Source organism: Mesocricetus auratus, unplaced genomic scaffold (assembly GCF_017639785.1).
Source record: "Mesocricetus auratus isolate SY011 unplaced genomic scaffold, BCM_Maur_2.0 Super-Scaffold_100037, whole genome shotgun sequence".
Lineage (NCBI taxonomy): Eukaryota > Metazoa > Chordata > Mammalia > Rodentia > Cricetidae > Mesocricetus > Mesocricetus auratus.
The window spans coordinates 9,097,023-9,117,703 of NW_024429215.1; the positions used below are offsets into that span (position 1 = coordinate 9,097,023).

Sequence of the window (20,681 nt, forward strand, 5' to 3'; positions counted from 1 at the left end):
TATTCCAAAATGGGTTTTGCAACCCTGCAACCAAATTCTGAAGGTGCTGTCACATTGAATTCTGCAGCCCTGCCAAATCCCACCCATCTTACTTCTCACCATTGTGTATGTTCTGTATTTCTGGGAACTCTAGAAGACTGTGTATTGCATTTTTCTCAGTATTGACAAGTTGGCCTCGTTGGAAGCATATAAGGGCCACTTACTTTCAAAACATGAGTGAGCCAAACATTGCGGGGAACTTCACTGAAGCCCACAACTGTGTTAAGATGACTGACATTATTGTCTTGTCTAAAGCGATTAAGAAGATTCCTGGCTTGATTACTTTGGAGTCTTTGACTTTTGTTAAGAATTTTTTCGTGAAAGATGATGATATTTTCTTGGTGACCTATCCAAGATCAGGTAACAAAACTGTGTGTGTGTGGGGGGGTTAATTTAGGTGGTTGGGTTTGGTGGTTAACCCATGAGTTAGCTATTTTTCGATTGCTGTGACAAGACACCATGGCTAATCTTCTTATAAAGGAAAATAAATATTTGGATACTCGATGACAGTTTCTGAGTGTTAGCACATAATCATTGTGGTAGGGGCACAGTGTCAGTTGCAGCAGAATGTACCTAGAGGAGGAGCTTAGAGCTTAAATCTGATTTTAAAATGCAGACACAGAGAGAAAGAGTTAGGGGGTTAGGCTTGGGTAGGCTTTTGTAATTTCAAGGCCATAACCAGTGACACTGTTCTTACGAAAGGTCCATGTCTCCTCCAACAAGGCAAACTTCCTAATTCTTTTCAAGTAGCTCCATTAGCTATAGATCAAGCATCCATACATACGAGCCTATGGTTGACATTCACATCCAAATTACCAATATCTCTCTATATTTCCCATGTTATTTGCACAATCACTGCTTCCACCAAAATGTTTATAAAATTTCCCCCAAAATTTCTGCTCCCCAAACCCTGTATTTTGGGGGCACTTAGAAGGCATAAATTGGGGTGATTTATTAAAATATTAGTCAAAGTAAGTTATATGCTTGAAATTATGAAAGAATAAAAAGAAAAATATATAGCCTAAAACAATATTGACTATTTGTGGTCAACTCAACCCTTGGCCTGTATCACCTGTACACAACGTAGGGAGGGAGTTGAAAATTCCCAATCTTCAAATTCTGGTATAGGGAATTTTGTGAGCACATTACAACCTCAGGCTTATTGTAGGACACAGTCAATTTTTAACTCACAGAAAACTTCTATGTCTTTACTATTTCTTCAGAGATTTCACAATAGGAGTTTTTTGCATCCTAGGAAACTCGGAGATAGACTCTACCACCTATCTACCATATATTGGTGGATTGGTATATCAATCATTTACCTCCCTGCATACCTAGTAGTCTGTGTAAGACTGTTCTGGGGGCATAGGTTTCTATGAAGTAAATGTATTGCTGAAAAGACACAAGCACATCAGTATTTTCTCATAACTACTTCAATCAGCCAATCCCATTTTAATACTGCATCTCCTAGGGAAAGGTAGCTTCTGCAGGTTTCCATTTGCTCTTGTCAGTTACTAAATCTAGGGCTGCTCTCAAGAAACACACAGCTTCTCCTTTCCAAAAGCTGGGAAAGGGAAATGTCAAAAGTGGGCAGGAGATGAGGTTGACTCAGGGCTCACTGATTGTCAGACACTGAGATGGGCAAGGTTTGGTTGAGCACTGCTTGATTTCCAATTGGCTCTGCCATTTCTATATGTGTGAATTTGAGCACACTCTGTCATCCCTGTGTCAAACAGAGAGTTCTGAAGATCATGGAATTCAATCAAGTGTTTGTGAATACAAACATTAGATAATAAATAGGTTAAAATGAAAATGATGTGGTTTATGCTATCACAGGGCAGAATCAAAGGGTGGGTCAGAAGGGGTTACTAACACTGTTAATACCATCATCTAAGATACAAGATTTCCCATCCCTTCTTTTTCTTGTAATGTTATCGCAAAACCTTGATAAGTCTTAGGTCCTCCATGTAACTGTGTATGAGGTGGGATGATAGAGAGCAATCAGACTACTTGTGTAGTCATAACCAATAAACCCAGCATATCCTTTGAAATTTCATTATGCTGTTCAGATCTGATTAGGTAGATATGTAGTCCTGGAAAGAATAGAAAGATAGAAGTAAGTTGAACAATCAATATAATGTCATAGTTAGATATGTGAGATGCTTTGGAATGCAACGAACTGTAGGGTAGCTATAGATTCTTGCTTCAAAAGTGTAGAAAACAGTTATGTTTACAAGAGTCAACATGAAGATATGATGTTCATTCAAAGAGGTAGATATGTTTAAAATGATAAAAAATATTGTGCAGTATCTACATCACATCGTGTCACAGCATTTATACACTTTAATATGTCTGTTAAATTTCATACGAATGGAAAAAATAAGAACTGAGGAAAGGCACAGCTGGAGACATGAAAATGCTGTTAAGAGTACTTTCATAGACCTCAGTGTCTAAATATGGTGAAAAACAAACATCTGTGAATCCTAAGTAAGTACTAGACTTTGAAAGACAAGGGAAGAAGTCTAACAGAGTAGGAACCTGGAGGCAGAAATTAAAGTAGAGGCTACTGAGGTGTGCTGCTTCCTGGCTTCTTCTCCTGGCTTACTCATTCTGCTTTCATTTCTTATTCATTCTAGAAACACTCACCCTGAGTGGTAATGCCCACAGTGTCCTGGTCCATTAGATATCAATCATTAATCATGACTATTCCCCACAGGCTTCCTTACAAGCCTGGTTGATTGTGACCTTTTCTCAACTGAGGTTCCCTCTTCCCAGACAACTCTAGATGGTTTCAAGTCGACAAAACAAATAAACAAACACACCAACATATAAATAATCAGCAACGAGGGGTGTTGAAGGTGGAAGGCATAGTAGGATGAAGGCAAAAGCCCAGTAGACAGGGGTGATACTGTGGGTTAAAAGTTTTAAGCACATATGTAGATGTCAGGGTTAGTGTTATGAGAGTGATAAGAGTGTGGTAATGGAGGAAGGATTTTCCAGGATTACAAAGTATAATGAAATCATTTGGAAATCTGCTGCTTGTATACACACAGAAACAACAAAAATAAACCTAAGAATAAAACCAAATAAAATGCCTTCATCATTGAAAATATGAAACATCTACTTTACTATGATAACATAACACAAAATCTGATTATTGACATTATCTCTCAACTAGGAACACACTGGATGATTGAGATAGTCTGTCTCATTCTCTCTGAAGGGGACCCTACTTGGGTTCAAACTGTTCAAAATCATACCAGGTTTCCATGGTTTGAATATGAAGATTCACAGAAATTACTGATGGACCAGAACAGACCACATCTCATTGTTACACATCTTCCCATACAACTGTTTCCCAACTCTTACTTCACATCCAGGGCTAAGGTAAGTGAATACTTTTCTCTGGGATGAAATGGAAGAGTACCCTCTTTAGCCCCAGCCCACGGGTCAGTCGATGAGGACACTAGCGGTAGGGGTGAGAATGAAGGGACAAGAGACATGAGAGATGGAGACACGACAGGATTCTGATCAAGTATCATTTATTATCAACAAGGTTTAAATAGGCAGGTGGCAGAAGGGCAGGGGAGCAGAAGTTTTCCTTGGTAGGATATGTTGCAAGGAGTCAAGTCTGCACTGCGGGAGTCTGGATTGCAGGCCTTGAAAATATCCTTTACAGGAATATAAGTATAAATTCAGAAATACCAACTTATCTAAGTGTTAGTCTCTAAGAATGCAGTAAGATGGTTTCTATTATGCTATCCTTATTTAGGGCCCTACAGAGGTCCCTCTTTGTGTAAAGTAAAACGCTGTGACTTCCTTGAGGGGGCTGTGCCTGTCTTAGTTCAGAGGATCATGTGGATCAGGAGTGTGCAATACCCCTACCCATTATTGGAGATAACGACATTGCATGATGAGCATTCCTGTCTTAGAGGATAGGTGTCCTATCAGGATGGGACACCCTCTTTCCTTCCTCTATTGATCATCAATGGCTAACTAGCCAAGCTCACCCAGGAAGAGATGAATCAAAAGTAATTGCATAGCTACATAATTTAAATAATCTATGATTAAGGTTCATTATTTCTGCCATGCCTTCCATTTCTGCCATGTCAAGATGGTGATAGTGCACCTGTATAGACTGCATCTTGAGAGCATCCATTTTACTCTTAACAAAAGTCATCAGCTTATTGCAGAGAAAGTGTCCTAGTGATAGGAGAATTAATAAGCCAAGCAGGGGCTCTAAAAAGGGAAGAAGGTATGGCAGAAGTTCATGCCAGGCCATCCAAATGGTCTTGTCAAAGGGTCTCTGTGGTGTTTCTCGAGTGCTTCTTCTGAAAGGGGGGTCAATAGGAGGACAGCCCCATGTATGACATGGATCTTCATTTCTGGGAAATGGAAAGGAATAAAATTCTCAGGAGGGGCAATTCCTCCTGGAAGAATTTATGTTGTCATCTATTTGTTTAACTAATCTTTCTGGAAGCCATCTGGCAGATTTCATTTCTTTGGAGTATATGCATACTGCTCCTCATCAACGTATTAGGACTGGATCAGGTCCATGCCAAGTGTTGTCTAAGGGGTTTTTGCACATGATTGTGGCAAACGTTTTCTTGTATCAGAGTGCCAAAACCATGTGGCAGTAGATTTTCCATCATTATACAAAGTTTAAAAATTAACAATGAAAAGAGGATGTATCAGAATATTCCTTTGCATGCCTTTGGTGGAATACTAAGCTCCCCCTCTTAATTTGTTAATAGTTAGCTTGAGTGTAAGGTTAACTCTTTCTATTATATCTTGTCCTTGAGGAATATATGGAACTCAAGTGACATGATTGATAGCTAATTGTCTGCAGAAGGTTTTAAAATTGGCACTGATATATCGAGGTCCATTATCAGTTTTGATTTGTTGAGGTGTGACCATGACAGAAAATGCAGCTAGCAGATGGTTGATTACATGAGTAGTGGTTTCTCCTGTTTGAAGAGAGGCAAAGATAAAACCACTACATGTATCTATATTAACATGAATATATTTAAGATGTCCAAATTCTGTAAAATGGGTAACATCCACTTGCCAGAGAGCATTGGGCTCAAGTCCCTGAGGATTAACCCCCAAATGGGGTAGAGGTAAATATTGGATTCAATCTGAGCAGTTTTTCACTATATATCTAACTTGTTCTCTGGTAATATGATACATGAGGCATAAAGTATGGGTATTAATGTGATATAAGGAACGTCCTTTACATGTAGCTTCAATGCTTGTGTCTTGGACAGAATCATCAGGCAGAAGAAAACGTGTTGCTTAGTCTTTCAAATGGTTGTCTCTGAACAGGGGTCCAGGGATACCCAAATGATCACAAAGGTGCCTTATAAAAAAGGTAACTTTCTTACTCTTATGAGAGAAATTAGTTATCTGAATAAATTTCCAGTCTCAGAGATATTTTTAATTTGACCTATAGTCTCTAAAAGTTGTAGTCAATGGGCAACATAGGCTCTGTCAGTATAAATGTTAAGTGATTGATTTGGAAAGTCAGTAAAGGCAGCTATGACAGCATATAATTCTGCTAGTTGAGCAGACAAGGCCCCGGTTTGAAAACTGGTAACCTCGTCATTCCAAACATAAGGAGCTATCCCCATGGAGGAGCCAGTAATAAGCATAGTTAATGCACCTAGTATAAGATCTAGGAGAGTACTTTTGGAAAATAAAATTCTTGTTGATTGGCAAAATCAATTAACTTATTAGGTGGATAATGATTTTCTGTGTCTCCTATGTAATTGGCCAAGGCTATGGGCAAGCACTCTGTTGTTTGCATAAACCAATCAACTTGTTCCTTGGTATAAAGTTGAATAATAAGGTTTGTTTCATGGTCAAAATAAGACTTGCCCTGTTTTCTGCCTATAAGAATAATATCTGAGACTAATTTAAAATAGGGATTTGGCACCCTTTTGGGAATGACTGATAAATAGACCCATAATATGGGAGCAGTTTTCCAAAAAAAAAAACTACGGTTGGAGACTAATTTGTTTTGCAAACAATGAACCACAAAAAGTAACTGTTTGAGATTGTATGGCTTGTTCTAACAAAGGTATTGTTTTGCGGTTTTCAGGGGAAAGTTGATGAGGTGAGGTAGGATCTGAATTACCAGGGAGAATGTCATAAAGTGGTTTTAATTCATCTTTGGTGAATTTTAAATAAGGTAGTAGCCAATTAATATCTCTCAGTAATTTTAAATATCATTAAGGGTATGAAGCCTAACCAATCTTAAAGTAAGTTTTTGAGATAAAATTTTATCTTCAAACATTTTAAAACCTAAATATATATGGGGATCTTTGAGTTGTACATTTTCTGGTGCTATCTGTAATCCCCTTTTCATTAGAGCATCTCATAACTATTTATAATAGAGTAACACTTATTTGGTTTTTGTCCTGGTGGTGGCTGTTTGAATTTGGGCAAATAGCCCAGGTTCATATTGCATTTGAACATCCTCTGCCTTACTATTTCCTTCGCCCATTAACATATCTGCATTCCAGTTATTGCCTGCCTGATCATTTCTTTTGGCAATGTCTTCACAAGCTTCTGCAAATTCTGACTTCCATAAAAGATAATCTCCCCTTGCCAAGTTTGCTCTAGTTAAAATGTACCAGTCAGAGTGAGTAAGCCATTTTTTACCACAGATTCTATGATTACCCAGCTAGAGATTTTAAAGTCAGGCAAATCCACCAACAACTCTCAGGAAGGTGTTGCCAAGCCACCTCTCAGGGGGCTGCCCCTAAGACACCTTTTACCCACCACCATCAGACAAAAACAGCTTTTCCAATAACTGAGACAAGAGATGCACAAGGTACTGCCTGGCAACATCATGCTGGTTTCGATTTCATTGTAATCAAAGAAGTCAAAACTTCAGTCTCTTAATACAGAGCTGTGGATCTTTATACCACTGCTATCATAGAATTTGTGGCAAACATTACAAAATAGGAGGATGTGAATGGGCCTGGGGAGATTCGCACTGTATTAATGAAGTATGATCATCTTTTGCAAATATCCCATTCTACTGGGGATTTTTACTTGTAGATTATTATGAAAATGAATCTTTCCTAAGCTGTATTGCTTAACTGAAGCAATGATTTCATAAAATAATAGTGTTAATATAAATATAATTTTGATGACTGAAGGTTTTTAATATATGTAGTAAGAATTATGAGGATGGGTCATGAGAACATGGAGGAAAGGGAAGTGGAATTGGTATGTAAAATAAGATTCTTAATTTAAATAAAATTTATATTTAAAAATTCAGAAAAAAGTTTCCCTTGTTGCTAATAAAGCAGAGGCTGCAGAGAATAAACAGTAAAACAGGAAAGTGTCACACAACTAGAACACATACATTTTTATTGAACATTGAAATAAACTGTAACTTAGATTAATGATTAAGAAATTCCCTGTAGCCCAGGTAGATTAAATTCTTCTAATCTGAATGTTGGGAGATGTAATCACAGATTTCAGAGTGAGTCATAGCTGAAACAAAGCTTTGAAAACAACTTAAAGATAGACTAAGATGGTTTTATTAATAGCTTTGAGTTGACAATCCCAAGAAATCGATCTAAAGTTTTAGAAAGGCACATAGTTGAATGAGAAACACGTTAAGGTAAAGAAACAAGAACAAAGCCACCTAATTATTATTAGCTGATGTGCCTTCATTTCTGTGGTGGCTTGGTGACCAACACCAATGGTTAATTCCTTGTGTTCATTTCTTACCTCAGATTCCTGATATTTTTTAAAAACTGTTGATAAGTGGCTATGTACCCTGAGGATTTAAAATACAGATGACTGATTCTTTTTCATATACAAAGGTATAGATGTGTGATTCTTCTAAGATGTCTATAAGATTATTCAATGAGGTAAATAATAAAATTATTAGTCTTTTCTTGGTAGCCACAATATGCACACTGGCTAAAAAATACTCTGTTTGCTCACATTCTGTTAATCTATAACAAGTTAATTGGATATGAGTGTATGTGGGTTCTTGGGACAAATTGTTTTTCACTGTATTAAGTAAACAGCTTAATCAATAAGGGAAATGGAAAACATGTTTTTTAATGTTCTTTAATTTATTTTTATTAAAACAATACTTTTTATTTTACATGTCAATCCCAGTGAGACCCTCACCTTCTCCCATTTCTTACATTTTTCCCCACACGAACCTCCATACAATCCTCAGAAATTGTGGGGACTCCCACTTGGAATCAATGAAATAGCTTGAGGCAGGATCAAGTCATGTCCCCGGTTTCGGGACAGAGAAAGGCACTCCATAGGGAATGCACTCCAAAAAGCCAGTTAATGCACTGGGTAAAAGTCCTAGTCCCACTGACAGTGGCCACACAAACTTCCCAAAGTACACAACTCTAACCCACACTCAGACAGCCTGATTTGGTCCCCAGATGTCAGTCTGGAGACAGAAAACTAGCACAAGCTTGGATAAAATATTTCTGTGGATATCCACATCATGGTGTTCATCCTACTCTTCATTTTGATTCCATGATCTTGGCACAGTGCTTAGCTTTGGATGTCTGCATCTGCTTCTAGCAGTTACTGGTTGAAGATTCTATGATTACAATTAAGATAGTCATCAATCAATCTACAGTGAAATTCCAGTGCGGGCACCCTCTCCACTATTGCTTAGAGTCTGACCTGGGACAATCCTTGTGGATTCCTGGGAATTTACCTAGTGCCAAGTGTCCAAGTAAGCCCACAACGGCTCTTTCTATTAAGATATTTCTTTCTATGCTGTTCCTGTGCACCCTTTGTGTTATGTGACCAAAAGTGATATTACTGGGTCTTGAGGTAGATTGATTCCCAGTTTTCTGGGAAACCACCATACTTATTTCTAAAGCAGCTGTACTACTTTGTAATTACCACCAAAATGGTGGAGTTTTCCCCTTACTTCATGTCTCCTCTAGTATATGCTTTCATCAGAATTTTTGGTGTTAGCCATTCTGACATGTGCAAGATGGAATCTCAGAAATGTTTGTATTTGCATTTCCCTGTTGGCTAAGGATGTTGAGCAATTCCATAAGTGCTCTTCTACCATTTGAGATTTCTATGTTAAGAATTCTCTGTTTAGGTCTGTACACCATTTTTAATTGGATTATTTTGTCTTTTGATGTCTACTTTCTTGAATTCTTTGTATATACAAAAGATCAGTCCTCAATGACATGTGGGGTAATTGTTCTTTGACCATTGTGTAGGCAGTCAGTTTGTCCTTTTAACCTGTCCATTGTCTTACAGAAAGTTCTCAGGTTCAGGAGATCCCATTTATTAATGAATTCTCTCAGTATCTATGCTAGTGGTGTTACACTCAGGAAATGGTGTCCTGTGTCAATTTCTTAAGGCTGCTTCCCATTTTCTCTTCTATTTGGTCCAGTGTGGATCACTTTATGTTGAGATCATTATCCATTTGGACTTGAGTATTATGCATTGGGATAGATATGGCTCTATTTGCATTCTTCTTTGTATCAGTTTCCAGTTATGCCAAAACCATTTGTTGAAGAAGATTCTTTTTTTATATTGTAATACCTTAGTTTGTTTCTAAAAAATGTGTTCATAAGTGAGGGGATTAATAACAGGGCCTTCAATTAGATTCCATTGGGCTACCTGTCTGTTTTTGCCACATTACCAAGTTGTTTTTATTACTAAATCTCTTTAGTAGGACTTGAACTGAGTGAAGGCAATATCTTCCGAAATTCCTTTAATGTATTGGTTTTTTTGACTATCCTGGGTTTTTTGTTTTTTCCATACAAAGTTGAATACTGTTCTTTCAATGTCTGAGAAGAATTGTGCTGGGATTTTGATGGGGATTCCATGGAATATGTAGTTCGCTTTTGGTAAGATAGCCATTTTAACTATGTTTATGGTACCTATCCAAGAGGATGGGAGATCTTTCAATTTTCTGATATATTCTTCAGTTTCTAATCTTCAAAGAATTCAGGTTCTTGTCATATGGATCCTTCAGTATTTTGGAAAGAGTTAACCCAAGATATTTTATGCAGCTTTTGGCTGTTGTGAAGGGTGATATTTTTCTGATTTATTTCTCATCCCATTTATAATTTGTATGTTGTAGGGCTACTGAATTTTTAGTTAATCCTGTATCCTGACATTTTTACTGAGGGTGTTTATCAGCTGTAGGAGATCCCTGGTAGAATTTTTGGTCATTTACTTAAACTATCATATCATCTGGAAATAATGAATGTTTGGCTTTGTCCTTTCCAGTTTCTATTCACGTGATCTCTTCCTAATGTCTTATTGCTCTAGCTACAACTTTGAGTTCAATATTGAAGAGATATGGAGAGAGTGCACAGCCTTGTGTTGTTCCTGATTTTAGGGAAATTGTTTTGAGTTTAGTTTGATGTTGGCTTTCTGTATATTGCCTTTATTATGTTTAGGTATGTTCCTTCTATCCCTTGACCATGAGGAAGTGTTGGATTACGTCAAGGACTTTTTCAAGTTCTAACGGGATGCTGTTGTGGTTTTCCCCTTTCACTTTGTTTATATGGTGGATTGCATTGACAGATTTTCATATATACAAACATTCCTGCATCTCTGGGATGAAGCCTACTTGTCAATGGTAGATGAGTTTTGTATGTGTTCTTGAATTCATTTTGCCACTATTTTTGAGGATTTTTGCACAAATGTTTGTGGAGGAATCTGCTCAGTAACTCTTTTTCTTACTTGGCTCTTTGTGTGGTTTGGGTATCAGTGTAACTGTACCCTTTTAAATGATTTTGGCAGATTCTTTCTGTTTCTATTGTGTAGAACAATTTGAGGGATATTGATATTGGCTCCTCTTTGAAATTCTGGTAGACATCTGCATTGAAATGATCAGATCCTATGTTTCATTTTTATTTTTAATTTTATTTTTCAGTTGGGAGACTTTTTATGACTGCCTCTATTTCCTAAGGGGCTATAGATCTATTTAAATTATTCATGTGGTCTTGATTTAATTTTCAAATGTGATACCTACCAAGAAAAATCATCCATTTCCTTAAAATTTTACAATATTTTGGAGTTTGGGCTTGTAAACTATGAACTGGTGATTCTCTGGATTTCCTCATTGTCTGTTGTTATATCCTCCTTTTTATTTCTGATTTTGGTTATTTGGATATTCTCTGTCTGCCTTTTAGTTAGTATGCATAAGGGTTTGTCTATCTTTGTGATTTTATTGAAGAACTAAACTCTTTGTTGTATTGTTTTTTATTATTTTCTTTCTTTCTATTTTATTGAATTCAGCCCTCAATTTGAATATTTCCTATCATGTATTCCTCTTTGTTGAGTTTATTTATTTTTGTTCTAGGTATTTCAGCTGTGTTGTTAACTCTAAAGTGTAAGATCTACAGGTTTTTTATTTAGGCACTTGGTGTGACTAACTTTCCTTTTAGCACTATTTTCACAGTGCCCCATAAATTTGGGTATGTTGTGCACTCATTTTCATTGAATTCTAGGAAATCTTTGAATTTCTTTCTATATTTATTCCTTGATCCAGTGGTAATTCACTTGAGCATTGGTCACTTTCAGTGAGTTTGTGGCCTTTCTGCAATTAGTGTTGTTATTGAATTAAAACTTGAATTAAACATATGGTGATCCGATACAGGGCCTTATTACTTTTTTGAGTCGCTTAAACTTTCATTTGTTACTGAGTATGTGGAAAAGTTTCCATGAGATGCTGAGAAGAAGGTACATTTTCTTGTGTTTGGGTGGAATGTTCCATAAATTTCTGTTAAGCCCATTTGTGTCATAACATCTGTGAGTTCCATTATTTTTCTGTTACGTTTCATTCTGGAAGTCTTCTTTACTGGTAAGAACAGGGTTCAAATACTCCACTATTAGTATGTGTGGTTTGTTGTGTAATTTAAGCTTTATTAATATTTGCTTTATTAATGTGGATGTCCTTGTACTTGGGGCAGAGGTATTCAGAATTGAGAACTCAACTTGTGTTTTTCCTGTGACAAACATGAAATGTCTTTCATCACCTCTTTTGATCAATTTAAGTTTGAAGTCTATTTTGTCAGATGGTAAGATAGCTACATCAGGTTGGCTCTTAGATTCATTTGATTATAAAAATATTCCCCAACCCCTTACCCTATGTCTGGATTTAAGTTGAGGTGTGTTTCTTTTACAAAGCTTAAGGACGGATCCTGTGGTCAAATCCATTCTGTTAGCCTGTGTATTTTTATTGACAAATCGAGTCTATTGATATTAAGAGATATTAATGAGCAGTGATTGTTAGTTCCTGTTATTTAGGTTTTATTATTGTTAGTTTATTGTGTGTGTATGTATTTCTTTTTTTTTGGGTTTTCCTAGTGTGGTGCTATGTATTTGACTGTGGTTTGGGGAGGTGTAGCTACCTTCCTTGGATCGGCATGTTCCTTCTAGTGCTTCATGTATGACTGGATTTGGGGATAGGTAGTATTTAAAAATGGTTTTGTCATGGAATGTCTTTTTTCTCTGTCTATTGTAACAATAAACAACACACTTGATGAGGGTATAGGTAACTATTTATTGCACAAATTACTTACAAGAAAAAAATGGCAGAACCAGAAGCCTAAAAGAGAGTGTGTGTCTCTCCTGCATCACCTTTTGTTACCACGCCATGGCTAGCGGCACAGTCCTAATGTCTCTTCCTACAGTCTATGTTGACTGAAAGCTTTGCTGGGTTACAAAAAGTTGTTTCTGATGGTGCCATATTGCTCCTTCTGTTGTTGGATGTATTCTTATACTGACATCTACTTATGTCTTCCTCCAATCAGGGCATGAGGGTCCTTTGATGCAGGGAGTCCCTCTTCCTCCTACTGGTGCAGGTGGTTGCTTTTCTTGGAGATGCAGTCGGGGCCTGTGGGTCAGATGATAGCTTCTCCAGGAGCAAGATAGGTCATGCCTCCAGCACAGTTGATATTTTGGAGTAGATGGTGTGTGGAGGAGCTTCCAGGTCTGTGGTGCTTCAATATGTGGAGTGGACAAAGGATGTGACACGAGAGGCTAGGGTCTAGAGATCATGGCCATCCAGCCACTTGCCTTCGTGGTATAGGAAGGGTCAAGTTTCCAGCAGACTCTTATGTGGTAGGGGGTAGTTGTGCATGTAGGGATGATGCTCCCAGGTCTCTGGGGCATTGTTATGTAAAAGTGCTATTCAGAATATGCCACCAGGCAATAAGGACTAAGGAGCAGGGCTGTCTAGCCAGCATCCCAAACACACACCTTCCAACAAGGCTGCTGGAAAACATGTTTTATACATGTATTTATTGTAATCACTCGCTTGAAACATAAAGTGTAATTACCCTGTGATTTTTATACTTCTTGAAAGATTTTAGTGGGACATATAAGTTGTAAGGGTAAACATAAGGGAAGTTAGAAAGAAAACATCAGGAATGAGTGTTTCCAGGCAGGGGCGTTGTATGCCTTTAATACCAGAACTCGGGAGGCAGAGGCAGGTGGATCTCTGTGAGTTAGAGACCAGCATGATCTAAAAGTGCTAGTTTCAGGACAGCCTCCAAAACCACAGAGAAACACTATCTTGAGAAAAAAGAAGAATGAGTGTGTTAGAAGAAAATGAGAAGAGAAAGAAAACATCTAGAAGGATAGACAGAAAACAACGGGAATGCTGTAAAGGAAGAACACAGAAGAATAGAGGAAGTGTCAGAAAGAAACCTTCTAGAGACTGTGGGTGTCTTTTCACTTACACCTTGAGGTAAAGTCTTAGTGTGGTGATGCCATGTATTTATTTTGAGCTCTGTACTAGTGGAGGCTGTTCTGAATGGCAGCAGTATATATCTTCCTGCCTCAAAAACTGGATCAATGGCATGTGTCATAACATCGTAAAATCTGAATCAAAGACATATTGTCTTCTTGCCTCAAGAGCCATATAACTGCTGTGCCCTCCATTTCTAGATTGTAGTTCATTGCAGATATAGTCAAGTTGACAAACAAGAATATCCACCACGGGTGGTTTTCTGAGGATTCCAAACTCCAAACTTCATTTCTTTGTGCAGCAAACATTTTGAGCCCATGGTTCTCAACCTTCCCAATGCTTAAGCCCTTTGATTCAATTCCTCATGTTGTGATGACCGCAAACCATAAGATTATTTCCATTACCACTTCATAACTATAATTTAGCTAGTTTTAATAACAACATAAATATCTGTGTCCTCTGATGATCTTAGGGGCACCCAGGTTGAGAACCACTGTTTTAACCACTGAAACATTTCTGTAGCCCCCTCCATTTTTCTTAAAACCCTGAGCCATGCATGCCTGTGGAAGCTAATTAAACTTCCCCAGATGGAAGTTTAGCTTAACATCCTTTATCTCAGTGTTAAAGAAATAGTGGGATGGCAGGCAACTTTGCATTGAGACACTCATGGATGCAGGTCATTATTGGACCTCCAAATATATGTTGTGGCTTTTTGTAAAGACTAAAGTAGTTTGGGTTAAGATGTGTAGAAATATGCAATGCTGAAATGAAGACAGACATTTCTAATAAACTCTCTTTCCCTCTTTTAGATTATTTATATCATCAGGAATCCAAGAGATGTTGCTACATCTCTTTATCATATACAAAACCAGGCACCTAAGATCAAGGGTCGATGGACTTTTGAGGAATTTCTTCATGCATTTACCAATGGTGACTGTAAGTGGAAACTGGAACCCCAATTGTTTGTCTTGAAATCAAGGCAAGATCAGAGATCTGTGAAGCATGCTTAAAACCTAAATCTGTCAGTCACAACAGTTTAAAAATTATTCAGTATGGTACTAGAAGGATAGTTTACCTGTTAAGAGTATGTACTACTCTTGCAGATGTCCAAAGATGATTACCATCATCCATGTCATGTTCCACTCAACTGCTTTCAACTCAAGAACCAGGGGCATAACAACCTCTATTGGCATCTACAGACACTGCAATCATATATGTGCAAACCCACACGTATATATATACATGCGGATGCAATTAAAATAATAAAAACAAATCTTTTAAAATTTTACTCAATGTGTTAGGGCTGGAGAAATGTTTTAGTGGTTAAGAACATTGACTGCACTTCAATAGGACCAGGGTTCAATTCCAAGCTCCAACACAGCAGCTCACAACCCTCTGTAAAACCAATTTCAAAGGATCTGACACCCTCATACAGACAAAAAATAATTAATGTAGGCAAATAATAATTAAACTAATTAAAAATAATTAAAGCTCATAAAACAAGATAAGTAAATTACTAAGTTTGTGTTTTTACTCAGTGTGATGTCAAGAATTTAATGGACAGTCAGATATATTCTGACTTTATTTAATGTATTTTTTCACTTAGAAAAATCAACACTTTTTCATATTAATTTATTTTTAATTTAATTTAAATTAGAAACAAGTTTGATTCACATGTCAATCCAAGCTCCCTCTCCCTCCACTCCTCTCCCTACCCCAATTCATCCCTTCACCTATCCCCACTTCACTCTCCAAGGAGGATGAGACCCTTGTTGGGGGAATCTCAAAACTCTGTCATTTCATCTAGGGCAGGGCCTAGGCCCTACCTCATGTGTCCATGTGGAGACAGCATCCCTCCATGTGAAATGGGCTCCCAAATCCATCTGGATGACAGGGCTAAATGCTAATTTACTGCCTGAAGCCCAAAAGGATCCTGAGGCATCTTCACTGACACTCATGTTATTCAGAAATATAAAACTACAAAAAGTGGGGTATCATAAGATATTTATTGAAAGAGAAATCACTTACTTGAACACCAAGAAATCCTAGAAACAAGTCATGGCTACTCTCCAGGTCGAAACTGAAACCCAAAGAAAGAGAGTCCCCTCCCCCTAGCTCTATTTACCACCATAGGTTCGCACCCATGTACACACCCACATGGGAGTTGTCAGTGCTTATGGATACATAAAATCACTCCCTACAATTTCTCTTTTAGTTTAAAGAAAAGATTTAATCTTGATACAAAACTCAAACAAATTCAATATATACATATAAAAGGTGATAAGCAAGTTATAATCTACATATATCCTAAACTAAACATATCTATCCCATATAACTCCTAAAATTATATGAAAGAGATTCCCAAGTCTGAACACCTCCTTCAAATCCCTACCCTAAATATTTGAAAATTAAACTATCAGGTGTAAACTATCCTATAATATCAACAGTGGGAAAGGGAGTGTAGTATTCTCAAAATTACTTTCTGTTGAAATGTAACAATGACAATCTCATGAGTACCTATGGGGAGAAAATTTTAATGTAATGAAAGTCACATTTGTATTCAGTATCTGCTGGCAGGAGATGTTTGATTGAAGTTATTGACTGAAACTCTTGCCAGCTTGTAGGAAGTACACTGTATCAGTTCATTGGTCGGGAATTGTGTCAAGTGATGTAGTTTTAAACAGGTTTCAGGATGGTACTGGTCAGAAGGAGTCGATGATGTGGGTCAGTTCAGATGCATCAAGTCGAATAAGGTGGAGTTGGTGAAGTGGAGCCCCATTTTCTTTCTCAGGTGTTTAAAGATTGCTGTCAGGAAATTCCTTGTTCTCTGGAAAACTCAAACATTTATATTAACAGAGAAATTTTCAACTTTTATATGTATGAATACTGGGAAAGGCAACAATAAGGAATTTAGTAAATATGAAGGTGGTTAGACTTTCAGAAAAGGAACCAAGTATAAACAGATGACAGTCCCTAATTTTCTTTTCTTCTGTCTCATATCAATGGCTCTTTGATATAATACAGAAATTCTGAATTTTATTTCAGCAGCATGCTTGGATTTAGAGTAGGATAGACAATTCAACTCCAAAGCCAGCTTTAGTTAAATGAGTTGGGCCTAAAAGAGTATTAACAAGCAAGGAGAAATGGATATTATAAGAACAAAATAGGGAGAATTACACATTGATACCACACAGTGAAATATTGTGTTTTAATGGGCCTCAGGGTAGATCTCCATTCTTCTTCAGGTATTCATACATCCAGTATTTTTTGCTGTTTGGAACTGAGTTTTCCTGTGAAGATGAAAACAAAGCACTTCTCTTTCCTTTTATGAGGTCTCCTTATGCCTAGTAGAATATGACCTTGTAGATGAGTTGTCATTTTTCCTCCTCCTGGGTTTTTTTCTGTTCAGATTCAATCTTGATTATTTTTATGGAATCCAAAGTTTTTCTTCTCCTGTTGAAACAAAGGCAAAATCCCTTCCCCAACATAATGCATACCCTGATTTCCAAAGTAAGGTCATAATATTTTTGAAAAACACTGGCTGATTTAGTTCAGCAGATTTTTCTGTAGTTCAGCGTCATTCTGTAGCTGTTTGTCCTTTTTCATTAGCATTAAGAAAGTTCAAAGTTAGTAAACCATTATGTAATCTGTGTTTTGGGGTGTCTTTCTGCCCCCTGTATGTTTATGAAGCATTTCTATTAAGGTGCGGTTAGATCTCTCAACTACTGATTGTCCTGTAGGATTGTGAGGTATACTAGTTGCATGTTTTATAATATTTGAAAAACTGTTCCAACTTGCTGGAGATATATGCTGGAGCATTGTCAGTTTATATTTGTGCAGGTATACCCATAACAGCCATTACATCTAAGAGGTGTGTTATAACAGAATCAGTCTTCTCAGAAATGAGGGCAGTAGCCCATTGGAAGTCTGAGAATGTGTCTACGGTATGGTGTAAGTATTTCAAACTAACAAATTCTAGAAAGTGAAATATGTCCATCTGCCAAATTTCATTCCTGCGAATAACTTTGGGATTACTGCCTGCTGGCAATGTAGTTTGATTATAGAAAGAACAGGTGGGACAGTTTCTTACTATTTCCTTGGCTTCTTGCCAAGTGATAGAAAAATCCTTCTTTAAGCCTTTTCTGTTAACATGGTGTTTTTTTATGAAATGCTGAAGCTTCCAACACAATTCCTGTTAATCAACAATCAAGCTCATCATTACCTTGTGCTAGAGGACCTCATAGACCTGTATGGGATCTGATGTGATATATATATATGATGAAGTTCTATTTCTGAGGGTATCCTGTAATTGTAAAAACAATGAAGTTAATTCTGCAGTCTTAATGTGTAATATGACTCTCTCTGAAAACTGAGAATCCATAACTATATTGACAGGCTCTGTAAAGTCTTTAGGTACCACGAGAATAGCATAAAACTCTGCCTTTTGTACAAAGGTGTAAGGGCTTTGAACTAATTTTCTTGTATTTCCTGATTTATACCCTACCATATCTGACTTGTTTGCATCAGTGTAGAATATAAGAATTCCAGAGATTGGCGTTTTTCTTACAATACGTGGAAGTATGCAAATTGCTTTCTTTATGAATTTGATTATCTCTGTTTTGGGATAATTGTTACTGATTGTTGCCAAAATGTCACAGCAAGCCCTTTGCCAATATTTATTATCCTTCCATAAGGAGGAAATTTCTTCATTTGTTAGGGGTACAACTATCTCTTCTGGGTGCTTCACAGTTAATTGACACAGCCTTAACTTAACTTTTAATATCAAATCAGAGATATTTTCTATATATGTTTTCAGTTTTTTATTCTGTTTATATGGCAGAAATACCCATTCTAGTATTACATCTTCCTCTGCATTTATCTTCCAGAGGGGTGGTCTCTAGATGGTAAAAGACCAGAATGCAGTCCAGGTTTGGATCCACACAGTTCACATGTGCTTCCAATATTCTTATTTTTACCCATTCCAATTCATTTTTCAGCCTCAGCTGACAATATTCTAGGACTATTTAAGTCCTTATCCCTTTTAGGGCCATTTTTAGGTGTTTTAAATCATGCCCTTATACTCCAATAAATCGCTGTAGTTGAGAAATTTCTTCTAGTAGTTTTTGAAGATCATTAAGATTCTGGTAACGATCTCTTCTGATCTGTACCGTTTGTGTTCTAATTTTCTCTATGTCTGTTTTATAACCCACATAATTAATAGAATCTCCTCTTTGTATTTTTTCTGGGGCAATTTGTAGTCCCCAGTGAGGCAAAGTTTCCTTTACTGCTTCAAACATCTTTTTCAACCTACCTTTATTTGAATCAGACACCAATATGTCATCCATATAATGATAAATTATTGGTTGTAGAAATTGTTTATGAATTATTTCTGTGGGTTTTTGCACAAAACACTGGCACAAAATGGACTATTTAGCATTGCTATGGCAACACCTTCCACTGAAATAATCGTACTGGTTGAGAATTGCTATAAGTAGGCACTGTGAAGGTAAATTTTTCCCTATCATTTTCTTGTAATGGTATAGTGAAGAAACAATCTTTTAAATCTATCATTATAATTGACAATTATTTGGGTATTAAAGAATGTAGTGGCATCCCACGCTGTAGAGAGCCCATAGGCTGAATTACCTTGTTGGTAGCTCTCAGATCAGTAACCATCCTCCATTTCCAATACTTCTTTATGATAACAAATACAGGGAATTCCATGGAATATTTGATTCTTCAATATGTCCAGCATTTAGCTGTTCCTGATTGAACTTTTCAATGCCTCTAACTTCTCAGTGGTCATTAGCCATTGTTCTACTGAAACAGGTTTATCTGTTAGCCATTTTAAAGATAGTAATTTTGGTACCTCTGTAGGTGTGTAACTAGCCTCCTGTAACTGTACAGCCTGTATTTTCTGTGATTGTTTATCTTAGTGCCTTCAACCAGTAACAGTATGCTTATGATTCATATCTGACACAGGATGAATGTTAATCTGGGTATTCCATTGCTGTAATAAATCACAATCCCAGATATTCATAGCAATATCTGTGACATATGTCCTCAATCTTCCTCTCTGTCCTTCTGGACCAATACAGTCTATCCATCTCATACATTGTTTCACTTGAGATAAGGTACTGATTCCTAAAAATTGAACATTTACTTCTTTTAAAGCATAAATTGAAGGCCAATTTTTGAGCTATTATGGTGACATAAGCATCAATGTTCAGAACCACGGAAAATACCTTATTATTCGTATTAACTGATAATTTGGAAATGTGATACTATACTGAAGTTTGGCAAAATGTACATTTTTTGTTTCACTTATTATCAACTGGTTCTTCCTCATTAACTAATCTGTCACAGTGCCATTAGTCTTTACAATAGGCCGTGGTTCTTCTAATTGTCCTGAGAGAAATCTTCCTATACAGTGATGGGAATGTCTGTACCACTTTTCATATGGGGGACTTTGAGAGGCTCCTTGAGAAGTTTCTCAATTGTAGAGGGTTACCTTGTTTATCTGTGATCAACCTACATTCATTGGTCCAGTATTTTCCCTTACTGCATCTCCTATACAAAACAGAAGGCTGAGGCCTTCCGTTTGAAGCATTCCTGGGAGAAGTATTATTTCTAGGAATGTTTTATGTACAGTTCCTACTCAAATGTCCTAGTCTACCACAGTTAAAACGTCTAGTGTTTTGATGGCTATTTAAACTTCTGGAGTTTGCTTCCCCAACCCCGGTCTGTATCTCCTCACAGTCAGGCTATTTGTCATCTCGATGACTCATTAAGCCTTTAGAAATGGCCTCTCCTACTCAAGTTCCTGTCTTTTGATAATTGTAATCAATATTAGCTGTATACAAGATGCATTCCTCCAATGGCACTGATCTGATATTTAGTGGCCACGGTGTCT

At 37.1% G+C, this 20,681-nt stretch overlaps 1 protein-coding gene across 1 annotated transcript in view; it reads left to right on the top strand.

Annotated features, from left to right (window-relative positions):
- The first annotated feature begins 212 nt into the window (after positions 1–212).
- LOC101841850 (sulfotransferase 2A1-like) overlaps positions 213–20,681 on the top strand; it is a 39,313-nt gene continuing 18,844 nt past the window's right edge. The window contains exons 1-3 of the mRNA XM_040733846.1: positions 213–399; positions 3,218–3,426; positions 14,578–14,704. Coding sequence (XP_040589780.1) covers positions 213–399; positions 3,218–3,426; positions 14,578–14,704 — 523 coding nt within the window. The remainder of the gene's footprint in view (positions 400–3,217; positions 3,427–14,577; positions 14,705–20,681) is intronic.